Source organism: Penicillium paradoxum (genome assembly GCF_028828445.1).
Source record: "Penicillium paradoxum strain IBT 22861 chromosome Unknown utg000006l_segment0_segment0, whole genome shotgun sequence".
Lineage (NCBI taxonomy): Eukaryota > Fungi > Ascomycota > Eurotiomycetes > Eurotiales > Aspergillaceae > Penicillium > Penicillium paradoxum.
Window position 1 is genome coordinate 1,206,774 of NW_026643184.1, and position 26,254 is coordinate 1,233,027.

Genomic DNA, 26,254 nt, shown 5'->3' on the forward strand with positions numbered 1-26,254 from the left:
AGCAGACAGAAAGACATGTAGAGAGAATAAATATCCGGTTGATTTCCATTTTCCACTGTTCATTCCGAATCACCCTCAGTCATGCCTACTTGGAAGACCTTCCTTACATTGGCCCTAGCCGGCTCCGCGGCCTCCTGCGCGCACCACAATGATGGCGACGTAGTACCCGAGCATGAGCGGGCGGAATTGCTCAAGAAATGGGATCAAGAAGTATGCAAGCACCACTACATCCAGGTATTGGGTGGCAGTTCAGGCCTTTCTAACATGTAACTCATCCAGTGGTCCTTCACCGGCATTGCCAGCTTCGCTCACCTGAAGCCAGTCAAGTGTCTGATCGAGCCCGACGAGCACTATGATATTGCCATTATCGGCGCACCATTCGACACAGCCGTCAGCTACCGACCAGGTATGAACTCAATGCGTCCCACCACCCAGACCCAAGCATATAAACCAGAAGCTAACAGCCAAACACAGGAGCCCGGTTCGGACCCCGCGCCATCCGCGCCGCCAGCGCGCGCCAGATGGCCGGCACAAGCTACAACACCCGGGCAGGGATCAACCCGTACCAATCCTGGGCCAAGATCACCGACTGCGGCGACATCCCCATCATGCCCTTCGACAACGCCGTCGCCGAGCGCCAGATGTACGAAGCATTCCTAGAGCTAGGCTCCCGCAAGATCGTCAACAAGGCGCCGAAAGCCACAGGCATCGGCGCCAGCCACCCGAAGCTAGTAACGCTGGGCGGCGACCACAGCATTGCGCTGCCAGCACTGCGCGCCTTGTATCAGATCTACCAGAAGCCGATTACCGTGCTGCACTTCGACGCGCACCTGGACACCTGGAACCCCGTGCGGTACAGCGCGTACTGGCAGTCTGAGCAGACGCAGTTCAACCACGGGTCATTCTTTCACAAGGCGAGTCGGGAGGGACTAATTTGCAATTCTACGTCTGCGCATGCGGGACTGCGGACTCGGCTTACCGGTGTTGATGCGGGGGATTATACGAACCCGGGACCTGAGCAGGGATTTATCCGCATTCATGCGGATGATATTGATGAGTTGGGGCCGACGGGGGTTGTTGAGACGATTATTGCGCGTACGGGGCTTGATCCTGAGCAGCCGGTTTATCTCTCTGTGGATATTGATGTTTTGGATCCGTCGACGGCGCCTGGAACTGGCACCCCGGAGCCTGGCGGTTGGACTACGCGTGAGTTTATTCGCATTCTGCGTGGGTTGGAGAAGTTGAATCTTGTGGGTGCGGATATTGTGGAGGTCTCGCCGGCTTATGATAATAAGGGTGAGACTACTGCTCTTGCTGCGGCACAGGTTGCTTTTGAGATTATCACTAGTCTTGTCAAGTCTGGTGTTGATGAGGAGCTTGGTGGGTGGTATGGCTGGATGGGACAGGCCGAGACTCAGGAGAAGAAGGTCAAGGATGAGCTTTGAGGAGTGATATTGGACATTTAGATCTACGAGATGCATGACTGTGGAATGAAGCGAGTGAATGGCAACGAGTATACATTTGTCGATATGATTCGATTGCACGGAGAACACCGTAGATGTGATGTCATGGCCTAGTCCACCAGCTGAGCTCCCTCGGTTGATGACATCAGAGACTCGGAAGTAGAGACAATATACAAGATACACGTGCAACAACTATAGGTGAAATACCAGAGACACGTTCTCCCCGAGTAATGACTCATAGAACTGATTTGAATTGGAGTCCACTATCTGCGACTTTCTAAGACCCAGAAATCACTTTGCTCCTTAATGAGGGATGACTCGAAAAAAAAGACTGCAAGTAGATCAGACGCAGAAAGAAACATGAACAAAGATGCTTGTATCAAGAACCGCGCGTAGGGAGTAATAGCAGTAGATCAGATTGGAATAAAGGGCAAAGTCACGCAGGAAACAAAAGACGCAGAGAAGAAGCCGGATCTGCAAGAGAAGGGTACAGCAAGCTTGGGTTCGTAGTCCGGAGGGTACATAAATAGCATGCGAGGCAGAAAAAAAAAGACGAGGGCGTATGGGGGGGATATGGGGCTTGGGGGATCACAGTGACGGAAACCGTCCACCAGCCAAAGCACGACGCCCTGACATCCAACGCCGATAGAGACGACCAAAGAGGTGAAAGCGCCGGGTGCAGGAAAGGTAGTAGGTGGGATGCGGGGGGGGGGGTAATATAGCCGACGCGACAAAAGGGGAGGAGAAGGTCAAAATTGCTGTCGCTGTAGTTCGTAAAAGAGAGGAATGAGGGGTTAGAGGACGGGGAAGGGGATAGAAAGGGGATACCAAGGGTGGTAGCGCCAGACTAGGTTGTTGGAGACGGCAGATAGACGCAGCCAGGCGAAGCAGCAAGAAAAGAAGCGTGCAAAGGGTGGAGATCAGAGAGGGGACAAGGCAAGTTAGTAAGGCCAGAGCTGAGACTGGGAGATGCGAACAAGAGAACACCAAAATCATAGGGAGGAGGGGATCAAGAACAAGCACAGAAGCCATTTTCAACTGAAAAACGTAGATATGGAACGCTTCACATAGCATCGCTAGCCATAATACAAGACCCTCCCCCTTTTTTTTTTGGTCGCTGAATGTGGATATCCCAGAAAACCAGTCCAGCCAGAAAGATTTGCCGCCCAGGAGAACGTGAAAGAGTAGGAAAAAGCGAAATAAACAGGTTCATTCCATCGTAGCTGCTTCGAGGCGCGCGTCAACCAGGCATCAACCCAAGTGCGACGGATATGTCGCACTCGGACCAATCTGTTGCGATATATCCGTGAGGGGTAATTCACAGCAAGCGGCAGCCTCTTGACTTCTTCTTGGGCGCGGGCTCAAGTGCCGCGACGATAGCCTAGAAATTGAGAGAAAACGAGTCAGTGGCGGTGTGGAGAGATTGGGCAGCAAAATGGGAAGATTTGGTGTACCTCATCAAAGACGTCCTTCAATTTGTACTGTGTCAGAGCTGAACACTCGACGTATTTCACAGCCCCGAGCTCCTTAGCCATCCGGTCACCATCTTCTTTGCGGATGGGTTGCATCTTCTGGCGGGCAAGCTTGTCCCGCACACCAGCATCGTCGCGCAAATCGGTCTGGGTACCGACGATCAAGCAAGGAACACCGGGGCAGTGGTGGTGGACTTCGGGGAACCACTTTTCGCGGACGTTCTCAAATGAGGCAGGTGAAGTAACGGAGAAGCAGACCAAGAACACGTCAGTCTGGGGGTAGGAGAGCGGGCGCAGGCGATCGTAATCCTCTTGACCGGCAGTATCGAACAGTCCCAGGGTATAGGGTTCATCACCAATCCTAAATTCGAAGAGCGATCGGTCAGATGTGTTTTCTTTGGAGCTAAACGTATAATTTTTTTTTTTGCTCGGGGGAGGGAGGGTTCGACGGATGGAGGATGACTTACATCACAGTCACGGCGTAGTTGTCAAAGACGGTGGGGACATATTCCGACGGGAACTTGTTCGTTGTGTATGAGATGAGCAAGCAGGTCTTTCCTACTGCACCGTCCCCCACTACGACACACCTGAGTTGGAGTTAGCCATGAGGTCTGGAGGGGGAGGTTCTCGGCAAGGAGGGGTTCAAAGGCGAAAGAGGGGATAACATACTTGATGGTAGCGACAACCATGTTGAATTATGATTAAAACAGGTGTGATGATGTAGGTGTCAGAGGAGAAGAGGTAATGTGGGAGACAAAAAGGGAGGAAGAAGCTGTGGTCTGGATTGAATGGGGCAACCCGCAGAGTATGGAGTCTAGACGGTGCTAGTCTCGATACCACATACACGGTCTGTACAGCTCTCGCTTGGTTCGCAGTATTATTCTTGGGGGGGATGCTGGAGCTATAAAGGACTTTTATCCCTTATTTTCTACCGATTTGCCCTCTGTTTCCCCCCTATCTACCTAGGTAATATCGCTTATTGCAGGCTGTATCAGCATTCCCTCTCTATAAATATCATCAACGGCCAACCGCCGTCGGCTAAGCGCTGTGATCCACGAATTGTCTCTGGACTCGATTTGGCAGAAAATACATTCTGGAGCTGAACGCAGTGTGACTTGGAAAAAAAAAGGCGAAAAACAGAAAGATGCCCAGCGTGAAGCGCAATAATACCTATCCAAACCGGGTTTCGCCTTATAAAAGGAGAGGTTACCCCGGAGTATTTCCACGAGCCCCCCCTTTTCATTCGACGTCCTTTCTTTCACCTCCCTAAAGGCAGGGAAAACACAAGCTGACCCTGTTCTTTTCTTTTTTTTTCTTTTTTGTAAAAAAAAGAAGAGAATCCACCAGATGCAAATTTGAAATTCACGGCCCGGTGTCTCCCCCCCTCGGCCCTGAATCTCCCAATCTCCCCTTTTCAAACCGCCGTTTTACGTCGGCCCCGGCGTGTGAGATCCCCCTAAATGAAGCACCAATAATATACCTACACAACGGGGTCCAATCTCTTCGGTATCCATACTCCGTACTGTTCATTTCATACAGTTCATATACGTAGTCTATCTAGTTCTTACCAGAGTAAGTGGCTTGCTCTCATCACAGCTTGGCGACCCGATCCAGATCCCAGCTCCAGCTCCACAATCACCGTCATCTTCGCTGCCTCGCTGATACGGACAGCTCACAGGTACCTAGGTAGGTCGCCCGAGTACCCCCGAACCCCGTACAACTATACTCCGTATAGTCCGTACATGTAAGCACATGCACCTGCCAGGGGTGAATAGATCCAATTTAGAATCCCATGTATTCGCAAGCTCTCCGTTGCGGTATCTGGTATGCGTGCATGCAGATATGCAGGTACCTGCACGGGGCACTATATGGGGATTGACGTGGTGACGATACGAGGTGAGCTGCTCTATAGTGAGGGGGGGGGGGGGGGTTTAAGCTGGAAGATGTGAAATTGCAAGATAGAGGGCCGAGAGACCATAGGATAGAGCTCAAGCCAGATCTATGGGATGCGAGATATCGAAACTCCAGAACCGCCATCTGAACACGTCTGGCATTGACGGATAGCTGGGGGTATAAGGCCGCGATGCGCGGAATTTGAGGCTGGACTGGGCTGCGCTGTGATATTCGATTTGGTACTCCGTACTCCGTACTCCATACGGAGACCTTCACCCATGAAGATAAGGTATATAGGTACCTGGGGCATTTCATCAATGCCGCGTCAACCTGATTAACTCTACCTTCCGATGAAGATCGTTGCAGGGAAATGAGGACCCACTGGACGGTGGCTGCAGGGCTGAGTGGTTGGTCAGAGACCCTGTTACACCCTGAGGAGACCCAGAGCGGCAAGCCGGCCGTATCGGAATACTGGGTTTCGGTCTTGGTTGGAAGTTTGCCTTTCAGATGAAAAGCCCCGTGGTGTGGTGAAGGTCCAATGTTTGACAGGGCTATGGCCGGTCTAATTTTGGTTGATACAAACTATAAGTTCGGCCTATTTTGACAAGGTCAAGTCTTTGTCGTGCTGATAGTAAACATTGAGGGCACGATGCCTATCCAGATATATTGACTTGTTACAGTCCCGAAAATAGACATGCCTCTAATCCCATAGACTCTTGAAAAATGACGCCAGATGCAAATGATGGGCTCGTTGTCCAGCCCGATTAAACAGGATACATATACCGGAAATGTGCTGCACATTGTTCAAACAACCCTAGAACGCCGCTTGCTGGTTTGTATCTAGATGCAACAGACAGAAAAAAGAAGGGGCGGCGAAAAAGTGATAGAAAAAGAAGGTTCAGTTCGTAAAATCATAATAGTCATGTGCGGCGATGGTTCCACACAGAAATGTTCGGATTTAGGTTCGTTTGGAGTGTCGGTCGTCAGAGCTGGACTCTGCCTCAAGAATTGGGTCGCCCCGAGGCTCGGAATTACCGTAACCCATCTATTTTCATGTTAGAGAACATCATTAGGAAGGGCCATTTGCCGGCTTACCTTGTCAAGTTTGTAGTTCACCATGAGGAGACTCAGCGGGATGAGGGGAAGAGTGGCGATGACTGCCAGCGTCAACAGCCGATCCATGGTCTCCTGGTACGCACGGTTGATGGCAATACGAGTTGGGGATCCCATCGGGTAGGACAGCGCAGTGGTGAGCTTGCCGAAGATATCGGCGGCTTGGCCCTTGCTTTCCTCGGGGAGGTATTGGAGGAGCTTGTGTGGGATAGCAGAAGACCAAACGGCCCCTGAGATAGCGGCACCGACAGCACCGCCCATCTCCATAGAAGTCAGGAACATTGCAGTGGCTGCTGCCACTTCCTGGTGGCTGGCAGATGCTTGGACGCCTAGCTGGACGGGCACATTGACCAGGCCACCACCGATGCCAACTATGACTTGCGTGCCCAGAACTTGGAAGTGGGAAGCCCCTTCTCCTCGGCATAGGAGCATCAGGGCTAGACCGGTCATGTAGACCACACATCCGATGGTAATATAGATACGGTATCGTCGGGTATACTTGATAAGAAGTGATACGCTAAAGGCAGAGATGGTTGAGGTGAAAGCAAAGGTCTGGGTGACGCGTCCCGCAGTGGCGACATCATACCCTTGTACGACCTGGAGATAGGAATATAGATAAGGCTGAACGGAAAAGTAAAAGGCCACTAGGGAAGGTTAGCAATGACAATTCAAATATCAGAGAAAACACCACCTACTGAAATACCAGAATGCTAAGGCGCATCCCGCAAGAGCAGTTCTCTGCTTGAGGAGATGCAGAGAGAGCAAGGGCTTGGGAGCCAATCTTTGAGAAGACTCCCAAAACGGTAGCAGACAGAGACACACGACACCAAGCGCGATCATGACCAGGATACTAACATTTTTCCACCCGTTCTTGGCAGTGGACGCAAGAGTTAGAGGCACCAGAATGAGTGTGACGGCAGCAGACAGGAGAGCCAGCCCGCCCACATCCAGATCGTACCAGGTCCGGCGCAGGATGCTAACAATGTCTCCCCGTCCTCTAGATCGCTTTTTGATCAGGTTCAATCTCCGCGCCTTTCGTTGGTTGAAGAGCAGTGTGAGGGCAAGTGGGAGGAAGGATGCCGGCAAGATGATAGCCCACATTCCGTAACCCCATCTCCATGAGGTAGTACTCAGCACTGCACCCGCAATTGTTGGACCAAGCCAGACCGTAACTAAGAATGGGAATTCGGGCAGAAGCGCGAGGAAAGCGCGGTTCAGTAAGTCACTGCTGTCGGCAATGAAAACCTGTTGGAGGATTTGCAATCCTGTGGATCCAGCGGAGTAGAAGATCTGTGCAGAGGCGTAGGTTTGCACGTTGGTAGAAGCGGCCATTTGGATGTAGCCGAGGGTGTATATAAGGATACTCAGACAGAAGGCCTCGAAGCGACCGAATACATCAGCTATCTTAGCCATCGGGGGTTTGATGACAGCTAGAGCATGATTCGTGATTAGCAGCCACTCGTATGCCTCAGGGCGGGATAATCATTTTATTACCATTGACCACATTTTGGATCACCAGAACAGTCGAGATCAACGAGTGCTTACTGAATGCACTTGTCGCATATGCAGACAGCGACATGACGGTTTGGCCTTCTAGTGACGTGCAGAATGCCATGAGGAATATACTTTGCGCTAAGTCAGCAGGGGGTTCAACAAAGGCACTGCAAGCCACACGAACCTGACGTAGGCCACCATTAGGGACTTGGCTGTCCAGGTCAGATTAATAGCTTCAATCTTCCGGACTCCTTCCTGCATTTCATCTGGTGTAGATAGTCCACTAGACTGGCCCTCGCCCTCGACCTCGCGGTCATCCTGCAACAGCTGATCCCTCTCAGTGTCCATTTCGGAGTTTTCGCGTTCGATAGTGCCGTACGACGGTCCTGAACGTGGCTCGAGAAGTGGCATATCGGTGATCAATGCACCGCTCCTCACAAGATAGCGCAGAGGCAATGACAAATCCTCTTTCCAAGACAGTTTTCATATAAGAACAACCAGCAGTAGAGTTTGGGTCGTCAGAGGGAAACATGTACCAAAGACTGCGAACTTAACAACGGCGATCAAGAAGGAAAGCAGAGCATCGAAAAAATTAAGATGAAAGAGTTCATGCGACGTCAAACATCGGCAGCGGCAGGCGTATCACACAAAAGAGATGGAAGCCCGCTCTAATAAGCAAGTAGGGGCACTCGTTAGCTAGGAAACCCGGACTAGTCAGGTCCACAAGGAAAAAGAAATGACGATACGAGACGCCGAGAACGAATCGGGGACTGGATTGAGACAGGACAGAAGAAAAGAAATATGGGGCGGAATAGACAAAAAGTCGTTGAAGCGCGCTTGCCTGGAGGGTCGACCCATGAAGGGCTATTGTATGTAAGAAGCGGGATCCGGTAGGCGACTACGGGGCAGATTAGCGGATGACTAGACCCGCCGTGCTTCGGAGGTGACGCCCAAATGTAAGGGAAATCAGGCGTTGAAGAGTTCAGGCCTGCAAGACTTGGGGGTTTCTACTGCGCAAAACGACTCCAAGCCCGATCGTCGGTCGCACTTATGCACGCTGATGGGGTCCGTGGTGGCAGAGTGCAAGGTGAGAGGCTAAGGTCGGATCTCAGCCCACCTCAAACATTCCAGGATGCTGCACCAAGACAGGTCGAGAAAGAGTCACAATACAGTTATCCCCTCTAGGACACTATGAGCACCGTAAGTGTGTCCCCAGATCCAGACAGAAGATGTGTTGAAGGGAGAAAATCCAAAGGTGGAGCTGCCAGGCACGGAACAATTACATGTGGGTTGCCATCGGAGGGGTACCCGTGAGGTACCTCTGTTCACTTGGTGGCATGAGCTGAATTTCCGGTACTGCCAAGTCACTTCTTGGTTCACATCAGATAAGATGAAAGTTTGTTTACATATAATTCCCTTGTGAGTGGTCACAATTATATTCTCCCTAGGTACAATAGGCCTGTTATTGAGATAGAAGGATTTGCAAATATGTAATCAGAAAAGGCCTCGCTCTTTGGCAGCAACATGCACTGCGAGCTTGTCGATGAACTCCGATCTCAGGAGCAACTCGGAAAGTCATGTCACTGCCGGGGTGAGCCGGTCACTTGACTCAGACATGGTCTTTTTTTTTTTTTTTTTTTTTTCTATAGATCCTCTTTTTTCCCGCAGTTATGTTATAATACTGAGACCTTATGATTGAGGGAAAGGAATGACCTAATTTACTTTTCTGTGTCATATCAACACGCGATTGGCGTAGTGTGACTTCGGCATCCGAAATAGGGCTCGTCCGGCGCATATACCCGGCTGTCGGGATTACACTGCACTAAATAGGATCAGATAACTCCGATTGGGAAGGTGTTGCATTTTGCTGGTGATCAGGGAATACAAATCTGGGGTGGTATCACAAAATAGGCGGAGAAAGAGGAAGTCGCTCAATATGACCTTCCATTCTTTTACCTCATGAAGAGGCTCTGTAAGAGACACCTGATCCCTAGGATCCCACCTAATAATGTAAGCCTAAAAATTCGATGTGCATCCTACACTTGGTACAGCACACATAGATCTTCGTAAACATATACACAGGTAGGTATTTGTGCAAATAAACGATTAGCAACTGCTGGTAATTCCGAGTAGGGGAGAATAGGGATACCTATAATCTCCATGCATTGACCACGGGCAATCTGAATAAATGAGAAAAAAGTTGAACAAAAACAGAAGGAAAAACCCCCCAAAAGGATTGGAGACCATCCGCATATCGATCAACGCCATGTCGGTCACCTCGTGTGGATCTTACATTCCGTCGATCTTTATTATGCGAGACTGCAGCAATTCAACATCTTTATTTTCACATGAATAAACCATATTACATATACACAACTAAAGTAATCTTGCAAGATTTCCTTCAAAGGTTTCAAAGTTATTTCAAATATCATATCTGTCGTGCAAAACGTTACCCGTGGACATGCTCGCAATGGGCATTGCCACGCATTGACCAACTAGGGCATCTAATTAACCAGATCCCACTGGTTTATTCCTGATCTATAACCAAATGGCCGAAATGAACAGGCAGCTCTCCACCCTCATCTGACGGCCGAGCAGCATAGAAACCGACCCAGAAGTCCTTAACATTTTCCTGCTCAAAGACCCAAGTGACTTCCCGAATAGGCGACTTCTCCAAACCCTCAACAAGATAAATCCACAGGCTGTTGTCTTTTTCTCGAGCCAGCTCAAGGGTAGCCGCACCGCCACCTGAAGGTACCGGCAGTAAGCTCCAGTCTGCCCAGTTGTCTTTGGCGACAACGCCAAGGTGGGGCTTGCCGTGGGTGAGTTCAATACCACACTTCACCCACTTCTGGCCCCCATCAGCGATATTGAGGACAATGATCAGACCACCCTGGTCATATTGCTTCTCCCAGGGCGCGTTGAAGGCAACACGAGCCCGTTTGAATGAACCCAGCGGGATAGACTGGTACAAGATTGGAGCCGAGAAACGGATTGTGGAGGGCGGTTTGGCCCAGATATCTGTCGAGGCTGGGGCCTTGATGGTAAACTCCGGGGGAGGGGCACCGTCGCCTGGGACTTTGGCGTCGGAGTTGGCGAATTTGAATTGTGATTGCGACATGGTGGGATGTGGAATGCGGGGAAGGGAGAAGTATAATCACGAGTATGTTCAGTTGTGAATGCGCCGATAGTTAGACTGGTATATGGCTTCTATAAAAGTAGATTCAGGGGCTCAAATCAAGTGAACCTACATGTAGGGAATGGGTAGAAAGGTTTATGATTTCATCTGAGTAACTGGTAGCCCAACTGCAGCTACGTCACTCCATAGTACATACCAGAGCAGCCATCAGGAACTTCTCACATATTGTCTCTATGGGAGTTATCAAATGATGAAATTGAAAAATAGAGTCTGCGTTTCTAAATACTCAATCTTTTACTCCTTTTTCAATAGTCACTGGTATACTTCTCGAAACCTAGAAATGTCCCATACATCACTCGGTCGCCTCCACGTGATTTGATGATATAAGATTTCTCTACCTTTGGGGGGTTGGTGCCTGAATGCCTTATTTTAGAACGGCAGAAACCTTATTAAGATACCCAACTTGCTAGGTACAGCTACTTACATGTAGGTAATAATCAAAACAGTCCAGGTGCCCAGGTTCTGCTAACGTGAGAGGGTTCTAAAAATGAAGCTTTTGGTCCCATACAAATGGACATCACTCCACTTCTTGCAAGGTTTGCGACTGTCAAGAAGAGATATTTCCATTTGTATGGGACCAAAAACCTTGGAAGCTTCCAAGGACCAAGGTTCATTTTTGATAGTTGATGCATTGCTAAATTTACCATACACTGTAGAGAGCGGTGTATAGAGCGGTACTAAATAAGGCATTCAGGCATCAAGAATTCCCCGAAAAGGGGGTTTTGAACCCCCAGCGCTATGGGACTGCGTAATTTCTCCACGGGACTCTGGGGAAAATCACCAAATAATAGAGTTGCATTTTGACCCTTGTCAATAATGACTGTTTGCCACCTCCATTTTCGGTCAATTCGCAGCTAAAGTTAGTCCCAGAGGGTGTAAACCTGTTTGGTGACACAACACACCATGACTGAACGATTGCTTCATCCCGATGAATGGGAACTCGCCTCACGATCCTCAGTCGACTCGCAGGGAACATTCAATCTTGACGAGGCTGATTTTGAAGCGCAAGTTCCATCGTCGTCCAAATTTGGCACACGCCGGCTACCCTGGCTATCTCGCATCATCTCCTCCGCCTCGGCAGGTTATCGCCGCCTAAATAATCCTTCCAGGCCGGCTCTCGCAGGAACCCCACGACCGAGCTGCTCTCGACGTTTCTGTATCCGCCGCTGTTGCTATATCCACGTCGTTGCCGGCATCGTCTTTACACTCGCACTTTTCACCTCAATTCTCTTCCCTTCTTATACCCACCCGCCGGCGCACTACACCACACTCCGCGAATCGGTACTGGCGAGTTCATACCCTGGACGAGGTAATCCTCGCAGTGAGAAAGTCTTTATCGCCGCAAGTCTATATGATGATGAAGGCAAGCTCGCTCAAGGCCAATGGGGAACACAGCTTCTTGAGCTCATCGATTTGCTCGGACCGGACAATGTGTTCCTGAGTATCTACGAAAATGATAGCGGCGAGGAGGGAGAGCGCGCCCTGCGTGCGTTGGAAGATCAAGTGACGTGTCAGAAGTCTATTGTTTCTGACAAGCATCTGGACCCGAAGAGCCTTCCAACTGTGACCATCCCCGGTGGATCCAACCGTGTCAAGCGCATTGAATATCTAGCCCGGGTCCGGAATCGAGCATTACAGCCATTGACCGACCACCCAGATATGAAATTCGACAAGCTCCTCTATCTGAACGATATCCTCTTTCACCCCCTTGAGACCCTCCAGCTCTTATTCTCAACCAACGCCAATGAGGACGGCGTTGCCCAATATCGGGCAGCTTGTGCCGTAGACTTCGACAACCCCATCAAATTCTATGACACATACGCTACCCGCGATCTTGAAGGATACAGCATGGGCCTCCCCTTCTACCCCTGGTTCACTACGTCTGGCAAAGGAGAGAGCCGAAGTGATGTCCTGGCCGGGAAAGATGCAGTGCGAGTGCGCAGTTGCTGGGGCGGAATGGTGGCATTTGATGCCAAATATTTCCAAGCCAGCTCACCAGGTACAAGCTCCAACCCAGCGCGCTTCCGTTCCGGAAAAGATCTCTTCTGGGAGGCATCTGAATGCTGTCTCATCCACGCGGACATCCAAGATCCGCAAACCAACCCCGACAATGTCACTGATACTGGCATCTACATGAATCCATTCGTGCGAACCGCTTATGACCACCGCACCCTGTCTTGGCTAGGTATCACCCGCCGCTTCGAAGGTCTATACTCGTTCCTCCACAACCTTGGCAATCACCTTGTCGGATTGCCTTGGGACAATCCTCGTCGCACAGAAGTTCCTGGTCAAACTGTGCAGGAGAATGTGTGGGTAGCTGACGCTGCACAGAATGGTGGCGGTTCTTTCCAAGTTGTTGAGCGGGTCGCTGGCAATGATGGCTTCTGTGGCCGTCGTGGACTTCAGGTCATTGTTGAAGACCGCAAGCCCGGGCAGAAAGGATTCGAGGATATTCCTGTCCCGCCGCAAAAGCTCTGAAGTTCTGAGATCTGATACCCATTTTCGTCATTTAGATTTGCTTTTTTGGTGTCTTTTGGTGTATGTATAATTTTGTCGGAGAAGCCTTCTAGGGAATGAGATAAATGAGTAATATAATGTTTGACTTGCATCTATATACCTTTTCGGATACATCAATAGTAGTTAGTAACTTGAAGGGGCCATTTATTTTTGGGGTTTGGGTCAGCCTATACGGCCAGGGTGTCTACACAGATCCCGTATATATGTAGGTATCCATGGATCTAAGCGATTGAAGTAAAACTGGGTCAATGAATGCAAAATAAAAGCGTCTTTAATGCCATGGCCCATAGGTACCTATTTAACAACCCTCTGTGTCCACCATTCCCCCTCAAAATAGGTGTCTATAGATAGCCAGTCATCTTTTCTCCGATGTGATGCTATTTTACAAAGCCATTGAATGTCCATACTTGGATCACTTGCTTTAGAAATATCTATCTCGCCACCTCGGTTTATAATATCCAGACTTATAAGCATTTCTCATACCTTATGTAGATAAGGTAGTATGTATGCAGCCCCGAGTATGATCATCTAGGATACCTATATCATGCATGCCTAGATGCTCTTAGATGGGAATCCGCACACAACTTGCATTTCAATAAGAATCACCGAACAAAGATGATCCCGCTGGGAATACTATGTACATAGGGGTTGATCTGCGCTATAGTTCCAAGTCCACGGATCTTCACACATGAGATACCTTATGTAGGTATCTCTCGTGAACATACAGAAGTTCGATCTATACGTACTACAAGACCACCCACGGCTGCCGTTCTACTTCCCAAGCCCAACATTCGTTCCGGGGAAAGAGCGTTGCAGACAAGGTCGCTCCTTCCTCAACCAAACACCTAGGTCAACCAGTCACCTGCAACCTCACCTGGACTGTTTACGTGATTTAACCTCCCATTACGTGTTTTGTTTTCATTTCCCGCTTCTCGCTTCTCCCGCTCTCCCCGCCTGCTACTTGTCACTATGGCACCCAAAGTAATTGGGGCCACCGGTGCTCCTCCGATTCCTCTCGAGAGGATTTCCGAGATTACCCTATGCGCTGAAGTTATCTGTGAAGTCATTGGCCACTACAAGATGTACACCCTGCAGGAGAGTCGCCACGCTCCCGCTGGTATCCGTAAGGCTGCCCGGGAGGCCCGTTTCACTGGCGCCTCTACTGCCGCCAAGGTTGAGGTTAACGTCTCGACTGAACTCAATGCTCGCTCCGTCGCCAACAGCTCCATCTCACAGGCCCCGAGTCACGTCAACAAGCCCTCTAAGGGATTTGAAAAGGTATGTTCCAATCGTCTCACTCCGCATCACCATTATCCACCACGTTTACCATTCCGATCTACTCATGTACTATGAACGTTGATATTCTTATTATTGCTTCTACGACTGGACTTTGCTTTCGTTATATTGTTTTCGATTTCGCTTCAACTGATGTTATCTTGGGTTATTTAATCGATATATCTCATGAATGTATTCCACTCAACCTTCTTGGGCCATTTTCATCTGACAACAAGCTTCTACAGGGTGCTACCTCCCGTGACACTGCCCGCCCTGGTCTCCGCTATGCCAATGACGCAAATCACGACAATCAGTCTGCTGCTCCTGTCGGCAACGTTAAGGATGCTGGTTCTGAAGGATATCGCCGCACTGCCGATGATACTGCTGCCCTCAATGCTGCCCTAAATGCTGGTCCTATGTTTTATGCCGTACCCACGGATGAAGCTTTAGCTCAGATGTTTACTTCGCACGGTGCTGATCCTGGACGTAAGGATGGTACAAAGCCCAAGGATGCTGATGATGATAACGGTTCCACCGCGGACAGCAAGGCTGGTGGAAAAGCCGAGTCGACTGGAGACGAGAAGTCGACCTCCTCCAAGCCACGCCGAGGTGTTGTTGCTCCGGGAGACTTTATGAAGCAATTCCGCAAGCTTCAGGAGCAGAAAAAATCGGCCCCCAAGGTTGTCCCAGCTGGACCTCCCCGTCGGATTGTTTTCGGGAATCTTCCTGAGTGGGCGGACATCGCTGGCATTCTGCAGTTCGTTCACGGCGGCGCCATCGAGCGTGCTTGGATGGAACATACCGAGGTGATTGTTCAGTTCATCGACCAGGAGAAGTGCGTCCAGTACTACGAGGCCCACTCCCACGGAATCAGACTCAAGGATGATGACGACGAAGTTACTATCTCTGTCACGATGCCCGAGGAGGGCCTGCCGGATAACGAGAAGCTGTGGATCCGGGTTGAAGAGGGTGCCTCGCGTGTTGTTTGCCTCTGCGGTCTTCCCATCGGCCTCAAAGGTGGCAACGACGAAGCCATCTTCGGTATTATCTCTGATCCTACCTGGGAAGGCAAGAGGTTCGATCACATTGTGATCAAGCAGGCTCCGGTGAGTTTGCGAGTCTTCCTTTTCTTAAGTTGAATGCCTTCTAACTTGATTATCAAAGGAGGGAGTTGATGTCACCATCTTCTTCTACGATCTCCATGATGGCTGGGAATTCTTCCAGACTATCAAGAACGGAATCTACGACTGTATCGCCAAATTTGAAGTTGATCCGTAAGCCAACCATTTACGATCTGCTTGACTAATCCGTCCTGATTACTTTGCTAATTGTGTTATTAGCTGCGCTTCTGCTCAGGGTTTCCACTTCATGGATGAGCCGAACCCCATGTTCACTGCTTTTCTTAACGCTGCCGACTAGTTGGGTATGATCTTCATATCCATCACGAGCTCGGGTTCGTTGATAGCCCTCATGGCATGGTTCTTTGATTTGATGACAGTTATCGAAGGCGAATTTCGAATATCTCCGGATTGAGATTCTCCTACTTATTTTTCGATGGGATTTTTTTTCAGCTAGGTATCTAGGTAGTTTCCCTCCTAGGCCATGTTTCTATCTAGCGTAGCCCATCCAATGAAATCCATGTTTTCTATGGACATCATGACCATCACACCAAAGCGAGCAGAGAACTATTCTAGAAACTGCTTTGCTCGTCACAGCTGCTACAGTGGTAGAAAGAATCCGACCTGGCCATGCAGGTCAACCATGCACCAATGCCCAAGATACACACAGACACACCACAACCCTACCCCGTGCAACCTCGACCCGCATGTTCTACACATCGCACAACGTCAACATCCGTCAAAATACCCGACACACCACAAAGAGCAGCGGTGCCACGTTCAAACCGGGCAAAGAATCGCATATAACATACGGACATCACTATCATAAAATGCCGGTTCATGATTGGTGGACACACCCCGAGCTAGCCACGAACTACTCCGTGCCTATGAATCGTATCTGCCAATTGCGCCCCTCCTACGGAGTCCTCGTTTGGCGTTAGTGCTGATTAGATTCGACAGCGCGGCAGAGGGTTCGTGGGGGACAGCAATTGGAGCCTATGGTGGATTCCTTGGGAGTTAGTGCGAATTCTAGTGCCGGGGATGTTCGAGCCGAGGTGGATAGCTATCTTTAGCTGCTTGTCTACGGAGTACACTCTAGTGTCTTTTTCTTTAGTGTGTTTGTCGATTTCTCTGTTGGACATGTACATAGTACTCAACGGCTGTTGCAGACCCATCTACGTGGACTATCGAGTCCTGTAGAGGGCAAATGGGGTTCCTGTATGTGACACGAGGCTGTGCTACTTTATATCAACGCACGTTGGCCCTTCTCTTGGCGCTCTAGACTGAATGAAAGGCAAATGGGTCCACAAATTCATAAATCCATAGTGCCATACAACTCGATGTATGCAGTACGGAGTACGGGTATTATACTGAGAATCAGACACGTTCCCCTGGATCACGGGAAATGGTGGACGGGGAGACTACGACCAATGCTCGAGACATCCAAGCTTCGGTCACTTTGTAGATCAATTTGACAGGATATAGATCGTCACATTGGTACGTGCAATGTGGTCTGTACATGTCAGGCCCCTATTGCTCCTATCCCGCCCCACAGCCTTTAAACCACAATGTAGTTCGTATATTATGTACAATCTATCTGGGAAAAATAGTCAACAAACTCAGCCCGAGACATCAGATCGTAGTTCATTCAGGAAAAAAAGAAAAAAAGCCAAAGCCAAAGCCCAAACAAAAGCACGAGCTCCGGGGGCCAAAACCCGGCCTCCCGCGCACACGCTAGGAAAATGGCAGGATTGGCCCCATTTTGCACAATTCTCGACGATCTTTCATTTCTATTTCAAGTCCGCATTTCTGAAGCACGGGTCATCAGTAGTTAAATAAAAAAAACAACTAAAAAAGCAAATGCCGAATCCCGAACATGTCAAGTCCTCACATACATCTCCACCCCTCGACTCATCACTTGCTGTACTCCGTACATAGGAACTATTATCCCCTTCAGACGCGTCTATTTACCGCCAGTTGCTGAGCACCTGATCAATGGCGTATTTAAGGGAAAACCCCCCAAAACGGGACCTCTAATTACCCAATCGAGGTGATAGCCCATGGCCACCATCCTGCCCCCCCCATCCCCATCCCCCCATCCCCCCACTACATATGTGCTCCAGTACGGAGTACATACAATGAACAATGTGATCCTTTCGGTCTAAGCCCCTAGCATGTCCATCCCAGGGAATCCATTATACGAAAAGAGCAAGTGTATTGCCCACCCATACTCCGCACTCGAGCTCCGCAGTATCCGCCGTATGACTGCCAACGCATATACACCCGGCAAGCAACGAGGTCAACAGAAAACCAAAAAACCCAGCAATCCAATGCTTCCCATCCAATGCGTGTCTGAAATTTATTCATAATGAACAATGGCGCAGATCCCCCGTCTCTAGTTGTCTTTTTTTTCTCCTTGGCGAAGGATTGCATGTGTTCGACTCCATGATCGGCCGGATAGGGGATTCGCCGGGTTGTGGAGTTGTTCTTTTGTGTCTTAGCACGGATCTGGCCCTGTGGATCGTACTTGTCTTTTTTTTTTCTTGTAGGGGTGATACAAATCACGGAACGGAAATTGGTGGTATGTACATGTAGGTAGGCCTTTGGGGGCGATTGCATGTACCCAGGAAATTGCAACCGGCGGCTATTTTTTATATGTGGAAGTGTGAGAGACCGTGCTGGGGGGGTTATGGTAATCGCAATCTCTGCGGATTGGGGGGTTGGGAAGACGAGAACGATGTGCTTATGCGAGTCAGGGGCGATGGATGCAAGGGGTATTGTCTGAGCGTGCTGGGGTTGATGCTCTCGTGCAGAGGGTCATGATTTGGGCCTGTGTACGGAGTAGATAATGCGTCTTATGTGCTGCGCAGAATTGGGGATCAGGAATATGGAGTGTAATGTATTCAATTTCTCTATTATAGTAATAATCTGGAATTCTGAATCCGTAATTGTGACACTCATGGATTGCTCCATACATATTGTAGATATTATATAACACCCAAGAAGCAAAGTATGAGGGAGGGATAGTAGGAGGGGAAGAAAAATAGACAAAAAGGTAAGGAAGGACAGGAACCCCTATTTGGGATTGGTATAAACGAGATCAAAACGACGGCAGACCTCCCACGCTGAAACAAGAAAAAAAAAAGAAAGAACTCCAGTGAGGTATCTCAAGAAAAGACGAAGACCGACCCACGCAAAAGCAAAAGTAGAAACAAATTGAACCACCCATGAACAAAAGAAAAAGAAAAGAAAAGAAACTGACAAATGGAATCATCACATCCGCCGTACATTCACATCTGCATCCTTCCTCATCCAAGGATACCAAACGGTGGTATACTGCCTAACCCCGAACTTCGGCCCCGAGGGATCGCCTGCCAATGCAGCAGAAGCCCCCTCCCGTAGGAATTCGCCATCACGCATGCGGCGCTGCTCCCGCAACGTAGGACACTTCTTCTCCTTAATGAAGCGGTAGAACTTGCACTGAATGCCCTGGAAGCCCCGACGCTGGCGGTCCGGGAACTGGCGATTGAAGGCCTCGCGAACCTCCTTCCACTCCTGGCAGAGATCGACGCGGTGATACCAGATGAAGTACATTTCCTCTTCCTCGTACTTCGGACGCGGGGGCCGGCGACGGTCCCCGTTCGTCGAGGAGCTGCTGGAAACGCTGGAGAAGCGCTCCCGGGAGTGGTACGGGTCTGGCGAGGAAGGCGTGGACAGCGGGCTGGGATTGGTGCTTGTACTGCCGCGGTTGCTGGAGGGTCTGTAGGTGAAGAACATTTGTTGGTGGGATTGCTGCTGGTGCGCGTGGTTGATAGTGGCGCTGTTGATGCTGCTCTGGGTGGTTGCTGTGATGTTGGATTGGGCGCCTGGGCTGGTGTCGTGGTAGTTTCGGCCATACCAATAGTTTGGGCTTGGAGGGAAGCTGGGTGAGGGTTGGTGGTAGCTGTGGCGGGTTGGGATTGAGGCATGTTGGGAGCGTGGAGAGTCAGTGCAGGAATCTCCGTCGCCTGGATTCAGTAGAGCGTCGATTTTCATTTTGTTTTGTGGCGGGTGTGTTGCGTAGGATGTGGACGTTTCCATGGATAGCTTGTCAAGGCCAATACGTAGATGGGTGGCTTTTTCCAGCAAATTTATAGATCCAGATTTGGGATGGACTGCCGCGGATAGAAGAATGCTCAGACCAGGTCTGATAGTGAAGTGGAGATACAGAGATCGTGAAGATTTGTAGATCCGAGAGCCAATGGAGGTGAAGTACAAAGTAGGGGAAGGGAAGTATAATCCTTGGAGAAGGGGCAACGGGTAAAGTTTATAGATCGTGAAACTCTAGAAAGGGAAGAGAAGATCTGGAGCCGTCGTCTTTAAGTAAAAAAAAAAAAAAGAGGATTCAAAAATGGAAAAATAGTTCCCAGACTAACAGCACTCTTGGGTGCACTGGACCGACTGCCTGGGTCTGGTTGTGTTCCTTTGGCCCCCCCTGTATGTGTACCGTACACCTGCTAACAGGGGTCCTTTTCAAGAGGTTCGGTTCCACCCCCAGAGACATCAAAATAAAATGAAAAATAAAATAAATAACCGGTGAACCGGACAGATTGCTCCGTGTCCGCTTGTTCATGCGAATGGCTCTTTTTCGTAGATATTATTTTTGATACCTTTTTTTTTTTCGCCACTATTTAATCTCTACTTGAAGAAGTGGCAATGACTTCGGTCTCCTCCGAGTTGGCTAACTTTTCGAATGAGTGGATGATCCCTTTCTTTGTTGTGGAGAGCGTCGCGGCAATTTCTGTAGCTTCATGACACAATCTAGCTGATCTCTGTACATTTACATTTTCTTTTTTCTTTTTTAAATTGGTATTGCAGATACGAAAAACGGGGGGGCCACGCGGTAATCAAAATTACCACCCTTTTGCAATCTTAGCGCCAAGGCGAAGTTGATGAATGACAAATTGCGGGCCGCGAACAATCGTGAGAGTACGGAGTAGAGCAATATCAAAAAGTAGTTGCTCAACGATCCGAACATTGACGCGGTGCATGAGATGGATGAAACGAAGAACCCTTGTCCCAATAATCAATTCGAGAGAGAGAAAAAAAAAAGAAAGAGATTCTCCTACTTCCAAGGTTGTACCTACCTACCTACTCCGTACTTGTACAGGATATCTGCAGCCCTGCCACTGCATGAGCGGCTAGGTGATAGGCTCGATTGAGATGAATTCATAGGGGCAATGTGAGTCAATACGAGGGAAAATAAAAATAAAAGATTGGAAAAACGCTGAAGGAATGAAGAAATCGCGTACATTTTCTGTTTTAGTGTTAAAAGATGTTTCATTTGCACTGTCCAACGCTACCTAAGTACGGAGTACCCGTTCTTCATGTGAGAAGTGGATAACGAACTGACTATGTAACTGACACAGTCAGATGGATGGGTTTTTTTTTTCCCTTTTTTTTTCGAGATCATGGATGTGGGAGAAAAAAAAAACAAGAGAAGTGCAGAAATTGGAAAACCAACACAAACGCGCGGCGTCTATTGGTAGACGCAAAAGTCATCTGTTGCGACGTACGCCATGGCCTTGGGATGCCGGAGCGAATGAGCGTATCGAGCTAATGCAGGCTCAATTTGGCACTGCCAGCACACCTGTCTTTTTCTTCCATTATGAGGTAAGGTCCTTGAAGACCGCACACAATCTCTTGTTCTCCTCTATCCCCTTCAGGGCCTCTACGGAGCTTCCGAGATTCCACGCCCACGGAGGATGTGCGTATCTCACGATACAGCACAATCATTTGGAATATATATATCAAGCGAACCATGGTTGGGATTCATGTTCTCCCGGACGCGGGGGGAAATTGGGGCCAGTCCAATAATGAGCTCCAGCGTCAACTCGGCAGCAGCCGATACAGAAGCGGATTTCCCGCGCAGTCAACTTGCATGGACATGCAGATTCAGAAACCCAGGTCTGCCCACTTTTCGTCCGAGCCAGTTTATGATGCTACGTGATAATCATTTCCCCCTATGCGGCATTTTCCCTCGATCTGCGCCTTGACCAGATCGTCAGTCATCTGCAGCCGCCAACGGTTTCCTTGGATCTTCTTCACCGTATGAAAACTATAAAGGCAAGAAACGGGAGAGGGACCGGGGATAAAACCTGTATCTTGTCGAGGTCTCGCATCCACCAAATCCACCAAATCCACTCAAAGATTAGACCGAAACACCCCAAAAAGAAAAGGGACAAAAAGGTCAGAAAAGGTCAGAAAAAAAGACAGAAAAAGAATCAAAACGAGGTGATCGTATCTCTGCGGCGCAGTCAACTTGCGCAAGTGCGAAATTTATAGTCAATTAGGGCGTCATCCGCCCGTTCTGTATGGCCCGTTGCTTCCGAGACCCCTTGGCAAGCCTCTCCTCACAGCGCGTCCTAGTCCCTGAAGCCCCCGATTCCGTGCAGATCGGATCAACATGGCTTCCCCCGGGGCTAAATCCAGCGCCTTTTTTTTTCCTTTTCCCTCTCCCCGCTCTATTTTCTTTGTCTGCCGCTCTCCACCGAGTCCAATCACGATGCTCCCGGCGTTCGTCAGTCGCGTAGCCGCAGCCCAGTTCGATCACGTGAGAGATATAGTGGTAATCTATTCCGTACCCCGGGCATACGCCCCTCCGAGGTCCTCTTTGCATTATCTTTTCCCTCAATATAAAAGAAATGGGCACTAAGGCGTGTATGCAGATGTATGCATCGCGCTTGACCCCGCTAAGACCGGACTCCTTCCTAAATCGACATCGCCGCACTTCTATGCAGTTGGATGTTGCGCCGTACAAGGGGAGAACAGAGAGTGATGAAAAAAGAACGTAATTTCCTTTTTTAAATTATCGTCACATTGCGCGAGTCATGCTATGCATAATTACATGTGCGCATGCCACCGTCCTTAAAACGGCCAGGGCGTTGGAAAGAAAAAGAAAATCCAAGGGGAAATTGATTTAAATTCAGCACAACGTGGGCAGATTGGTCCAAAATTACTCTCCAGCCAGCCAATCACGTTCGCGCATCGCTTAACATCCGATGATTTCATCGTTTCGGTTCTTTGTCTGAGCCGCGCAGATCGGTGAGATGTGTCGAAATCTCCCTTTTTTCCCTCTTTCGCGCGTTTCTTGATTTTCTGGATTTCTGATTCATGGGTTATGATTTGTTCTTTGTTTTATCGCTCAATTATGAGGTTGCAGAAGACGAGATCATGCAAGGTTAGATTTCAAATGGTTGCTCTGCGGCCGGCCGAAGTGAGTAGCCAAGGACGCTATGTCCTGTTGCTAGACCTTAGCGATAGCCGCCGACTGCCCCCACCGAAGCACGCAATTAATGGAATTATATGGACGGAGCATGACCGGAGAATGCCGTTTTAGTCTGAGATTGCCCATATTGTCCACACAATACCTATAGATATGAACCCTGTGCCCTCATTTGGGGGCCAACATCCAGACCTCGTTCTAGAATCAACGGTAGATCCGAGTTCCAATCTCCCCCATTGAAAAGCCGGATTAGGAACGGGATACTCCCGTCCACCTAACAGGGGCGGGAAAGGCAAAACAAATGACTCGCTGGATGCGCAAATTTCCGAACCATTGCACCAAATCTGGACTTCTCCCGACATGTCTTGGATGGACCCTGGACCGGAGACGCGCAGGTCGCTGCGCCAAACTGTTTTAGAGCCACCGTTGCCTACGGAGAGGGGGTGCAAGCGGGATAGGTTCATCTTCCCCACAACGGGCCAGACAAAAGTTCGCCAATCTGCAAATCCGTAGGTAATCTGCCTAGATCGACGCATCAGGATTCCATTTCGAATACTCTATATTGTATGGATGGGTTCGAGATCCCTGATGTCCCTAAACGGCTCCAATTCCCCGTCTCAACCATGGATCATGGTGTTAGGAGCTGCCCAGTACCCTTTCTGGCGGACTTTGGATCCCAGTCGATCCCCTGAACTACGCCGGACTGTCAATGGAAGGGCGTGGCACGATACTCCATACAGAAAGTTTGGGGAATCGCAGAATAGTGCTTGATTTGGATAGGTGGAGATTGCTTTTTTTCCCTCTCTCTCTCTGTATGTTGTATGTTGTACGGAGGATGTGGTTTTATATGTCTCTGGTGAGTACTATGGGTGGTTGATATTGCACGATAGTAGGAGTACGCAATCGCACAGAACAGACCATCGCGCATTGAGCATCTTGCATTGGCGCGAGCACCTGACTGTGTGCGCCTGCAAGAGCATCCCGTAAACCCCGGTAAGTCCGCGTTAAGGCCCCCAAACTGCCCCAGGCGCGCCAGTGTGTTGCAACATCAGATCATGGGTCCGGGTACTCCGTAACTCCAACGAACTATTTCTTGGCCGATTTAACGATTCAAAAAAAAGTCTCCGTTACAGGGAAATCGCTTTCTGATCATATCTCCGTACTCTGCTATCTCGAGGGAATTTTAATTAAATACAAACTTGGTAATGACTAGATCCCGTCACTCCTTCCCCTCGGCCCTTCGCGTCTTCGGATCCGAGACCCCCATTCAGCTATAGGTCCAAATTTCGCCTTGACCCGATGTTTCAGCCGCATGGTGGCAAGCTTGCAGAATGAACCGCACTAGACACGACACTCACATTAGGCGATGCAGTAGCTGCTTATTGCGAGACGCAAGCCCTCGGCTTGCATCTAAGGACCTACGGAATAGTACGGGGGGTCCTTTTTCCTATGTAGGCGCAGCTAGATCAGTCTACGGAGTACTCCGTATGGTTGTGCACTATATCAGTGTATCATCTCCGCTCCTTGGACCCCACGCCAACTTTCGCACTAAACGGTTAAAAGGGAGAGGGGCGGATGGGCCAATCCTGCACGGGTCGATTCAATGCAGCTCACCCGCGACGAAATTGACCATGATCATCTCCCTGAGTATTCGTGGACATGGTAATAAATCCGATGTCATTTTATGTGTCCAGCGTCGTCATACTATCATCATACCTACCTATGTATCAAGGTATAGAACCCCCCCCCCTCCCCCTTCCCCCCCCCGACCTACACCCTTATTAAGCCCGGTACAAATGTTCGCAAATCATAAAATCAGAGAGAGAAAAAAGACGAATGCCAAGCAAGCTCAATATACAGTACCAACTAGCGCCCTGAGCTGCTTTTTCCATATCTAGCTTAGGGCGAGGTCAGGACGGAGTAGTGCTGTCATCTTTGTCTGAAGGAGATCCTAGTTCTTCGGCAACGACATTCGAGCGTCCGGAGGGATCTGTATACTCCGTACGGAGTACTCTGTATGGAGTAACTTTTCTTTCGGCATAAAAAATGCGGCCCAACATAAAGAGGGGGGAAAAGCAAAGGAACTTAAAAAGAAAACGGTACCAAACAATCAAAGAGACAAAAAAACAAAGCTAAGATAAATAATTGGCAAAGAAGAAAGACTAGACTCCGGATTCCGCCACGCTTCTGGAATCGATCGACGCGCAAGTCCAAAAGGAATGATAAGCGAAGCAGCGAATGAGGATCTGCCGGCCGAAAGTACAAGGCTATGACCCGCCTGTCTAACTGTTTTGGGTAAGATATCAGCTCTCCAAAGCTGCCACAGGTGGAGAGGTATTTTATATTTCCAATACGTTAATTACCCGTGGAACTGCCCTCGGTAAATTACCACTTGCGCTAATACGCAATGAGTTCACAGGACCACCGTGGGACATTTGCATTGTATAAGCTACGGAGTACTTAGGTACTTGTCTATTGTTCCTTTTGGTATTGTATATTCCCCAGGCAGTTACGATATCGCCAAAATTCACCTGGTTCAGATCGCATGGATAATATATCATATTAACATTAATATACTTAAACGCTATTTACGCAACGCCATCCAATCCACAAGAAGACTGTAATTCAGAAAGACTTTAAACATAATATCAGGCACTCCTTCACATCCTTCACATCCTTCCAACCCAAAATACTCCATTCGCCCGCTCACCATTGGACGCCTTCTCTTCTCCTTGCTGATCTTCTTCACGACTCGTACCAGCTTTCTCCGTAAGCGGGCAAAGCTTCGGGTTCCGCGAGCTGGTTCAATTCCCGGCGCGGAGTTTCCTAGCTGAAAAATAGTGGATAGATATGAAGTACTCCATACAGACCACGGAGCATAAAGTATTCCACTCCGTGCAACAAAGAGTTCAATATATTCGTGTACTTGCGTACATCGTAGGTTCCACAATATGGCGATATCATCCTGATCCCGAGATCCTGCTATAGCCACCATTATCCGACAAGCTAAGAAGCTGTGCGATTCTGCCCGTGGGGGTTATCTATACGCACTACAGACACGTGGGATTTTGTGACGAGCTAAAAAGAGACTTTGCTTATTTCTCGGCTCTGAGGATCTTTTTCTGTTTTGTGTCTACCGTTGCTCCTAGCTCGAGTCTTGATTGTCTTTCTAGAAAATGGTGTACGGAGTATGGGACTCGGATATATGGCATTATGCACAGTAAGGATTCCTATGCTAGATGGACTCAGGACACAGTAACAATGAGATAGGAGCTGACAATCACAATTTTTCATTTATCCATGATTGCACTATGTATTATGTTTTCTGCAGACCACTCTTCAGCCGAAGAACACGATCTGCCTGAGTGAATTCTGGTCTGTGCAGTACACTGGTACATACCAGGTCTCCAGACCTTAACTTAAACCGGCCCACTAACCGCTTAACT

At 49.2% G+C, this 26,254-nt stretch overlaps 7 protein-coding genes across 7 annotated transcripts; 3 read left to right on the top strand and 4 right to left on the bottom strand.

Moving 5' to 3' along the window:
- Positions 1-81: 81 nt before the first annotated feature.
- On the top strand, positions 82-1,445 carry N7457_006920 (agmatinase; the record flags this gene model as incomplete). Its single annotated transcript, XM_057177963.1, has 3 exons — positions 82-210; positions 280-406; positions 475-1,445. The coding sequence occupies 3 exons, from the start codon at positions 82-84 to the stop codon at positions 1,443-1,445; spliced, it is 1,227 nt and encodes a 408-aa protein (XP_057029707.1).
- A 1,336-nt stretch (positions 1,446-2,781) lies between these two features.
- On the bottom strand, positions 2,782-3,624 carry cdc42 (Rho family GTPase CDC42; the record flags this gene model as incomplete). The annotated part of the gene is made up of 4 exons (XM_057177964.1): positions 2,782-2,844; positions 2,918-3,296; positions 3,403-3,522; positions 3,605-3,624. The coding sequence occupies 4 exons, from the start codon at positions 3,622-3,624 to the stop codon at positions 2,782-2,784; spliced, it is 582 nt and encodes a 193-aa protein (XP_057029708.1).
- Positions 3,625-5,786: 2,162 nt separating this feature from the next.
- On the bottom strand, positions 5,787-7,846 carry mirC (siderochrome-iron transporter MirC; the record flags this gene model as incomplete). The annotated part of the gene is made up of 5 exons (XM_057177965.1): positions 5,787-5,873; positions 5,924-6,585; positions 6,637-7,371; positions 7,436-7,566; positions 7,620-7,846. 5 exons carry the CDS (start codon positions 7,844-7,846, stop codon positions 5,787-5,789), a joined length of 1,842 nt encoding a protein of 613 aa, XP_057029709.1.
- Positions 7,847-9,962: 2,116 nt separating this feature from the next.
- On the bottom strand, positions 9,963-10,556 carry N7457_006923 (uncharacterized protein; the record flags this gene model as incomplete). The annotated part of the gene is made up of 1 exon (XM_057177966.1): positions 9,963-10,556. The coding sequence occupies one exon, from the start codon at positions 10,554-10,556 to the stop codon at positions 9,963-9,965; it is 594 nt and encodes a 197-aa protein (XP_057029710.1).
- Positions 10,557-11,537: 981 nt separating this feature from the next.
- Positions 11,538-13,112, top strand: N7457_006924 (glycosyltransferase family 69 protein; the record flags this gene model as incomplete). Its single annotated transcript, XM_057177967.1, has 1 exon — positions 11,538-13,112. The coding sequence occupies one exon, from the start codon at positions 11,538-11,540 to the stop codon at positions 13,110-13,112; it is 1,575 nt and encodes a 524-aa protein (XP_057029711.1).
- Positions 13,113-14,120: 1,008 nt separating this feature from the next.
- On the top strand, positions 14,121-15,845 carry N7457_006925 (uncharacterized protein; the record flags this gene model as incomplete). Its single annotated transcript, XM_057177968.1, has 4 exons — positions 14,121-14,429; positions 14,672-15,532; positions 15,591-15,700; positions 15,767-15,845. The coding sequence occupies 4 exons, from the start codon at positions 14,121-14,123 to the stop codon at positions 15,843-15,845; spliced, it is 1,359 nt and encodes a 452-aa protein (XP_057029712.1).
- Positions 15,846-18,817: 2,972 nt separating this feature from the next.
- Positions 18,818-19,579, bottom strand: N7457_006926 (uncharacterized protein; the record flags this gene model as incomplete). The annotated part of the gene is made up of 1 exon (XM_057177969.1): positions 18,818-19,579. The coding sequence occupies one exon, from the start codon at positions 19,577-19,579 to the stop codon at positions 18,818-18,820; it is 762 nt and encodes a 253-aa protein (XP_057029713.1).
- Positions 19,580-26,254: the final 6,675 nt, after the last annotated feature.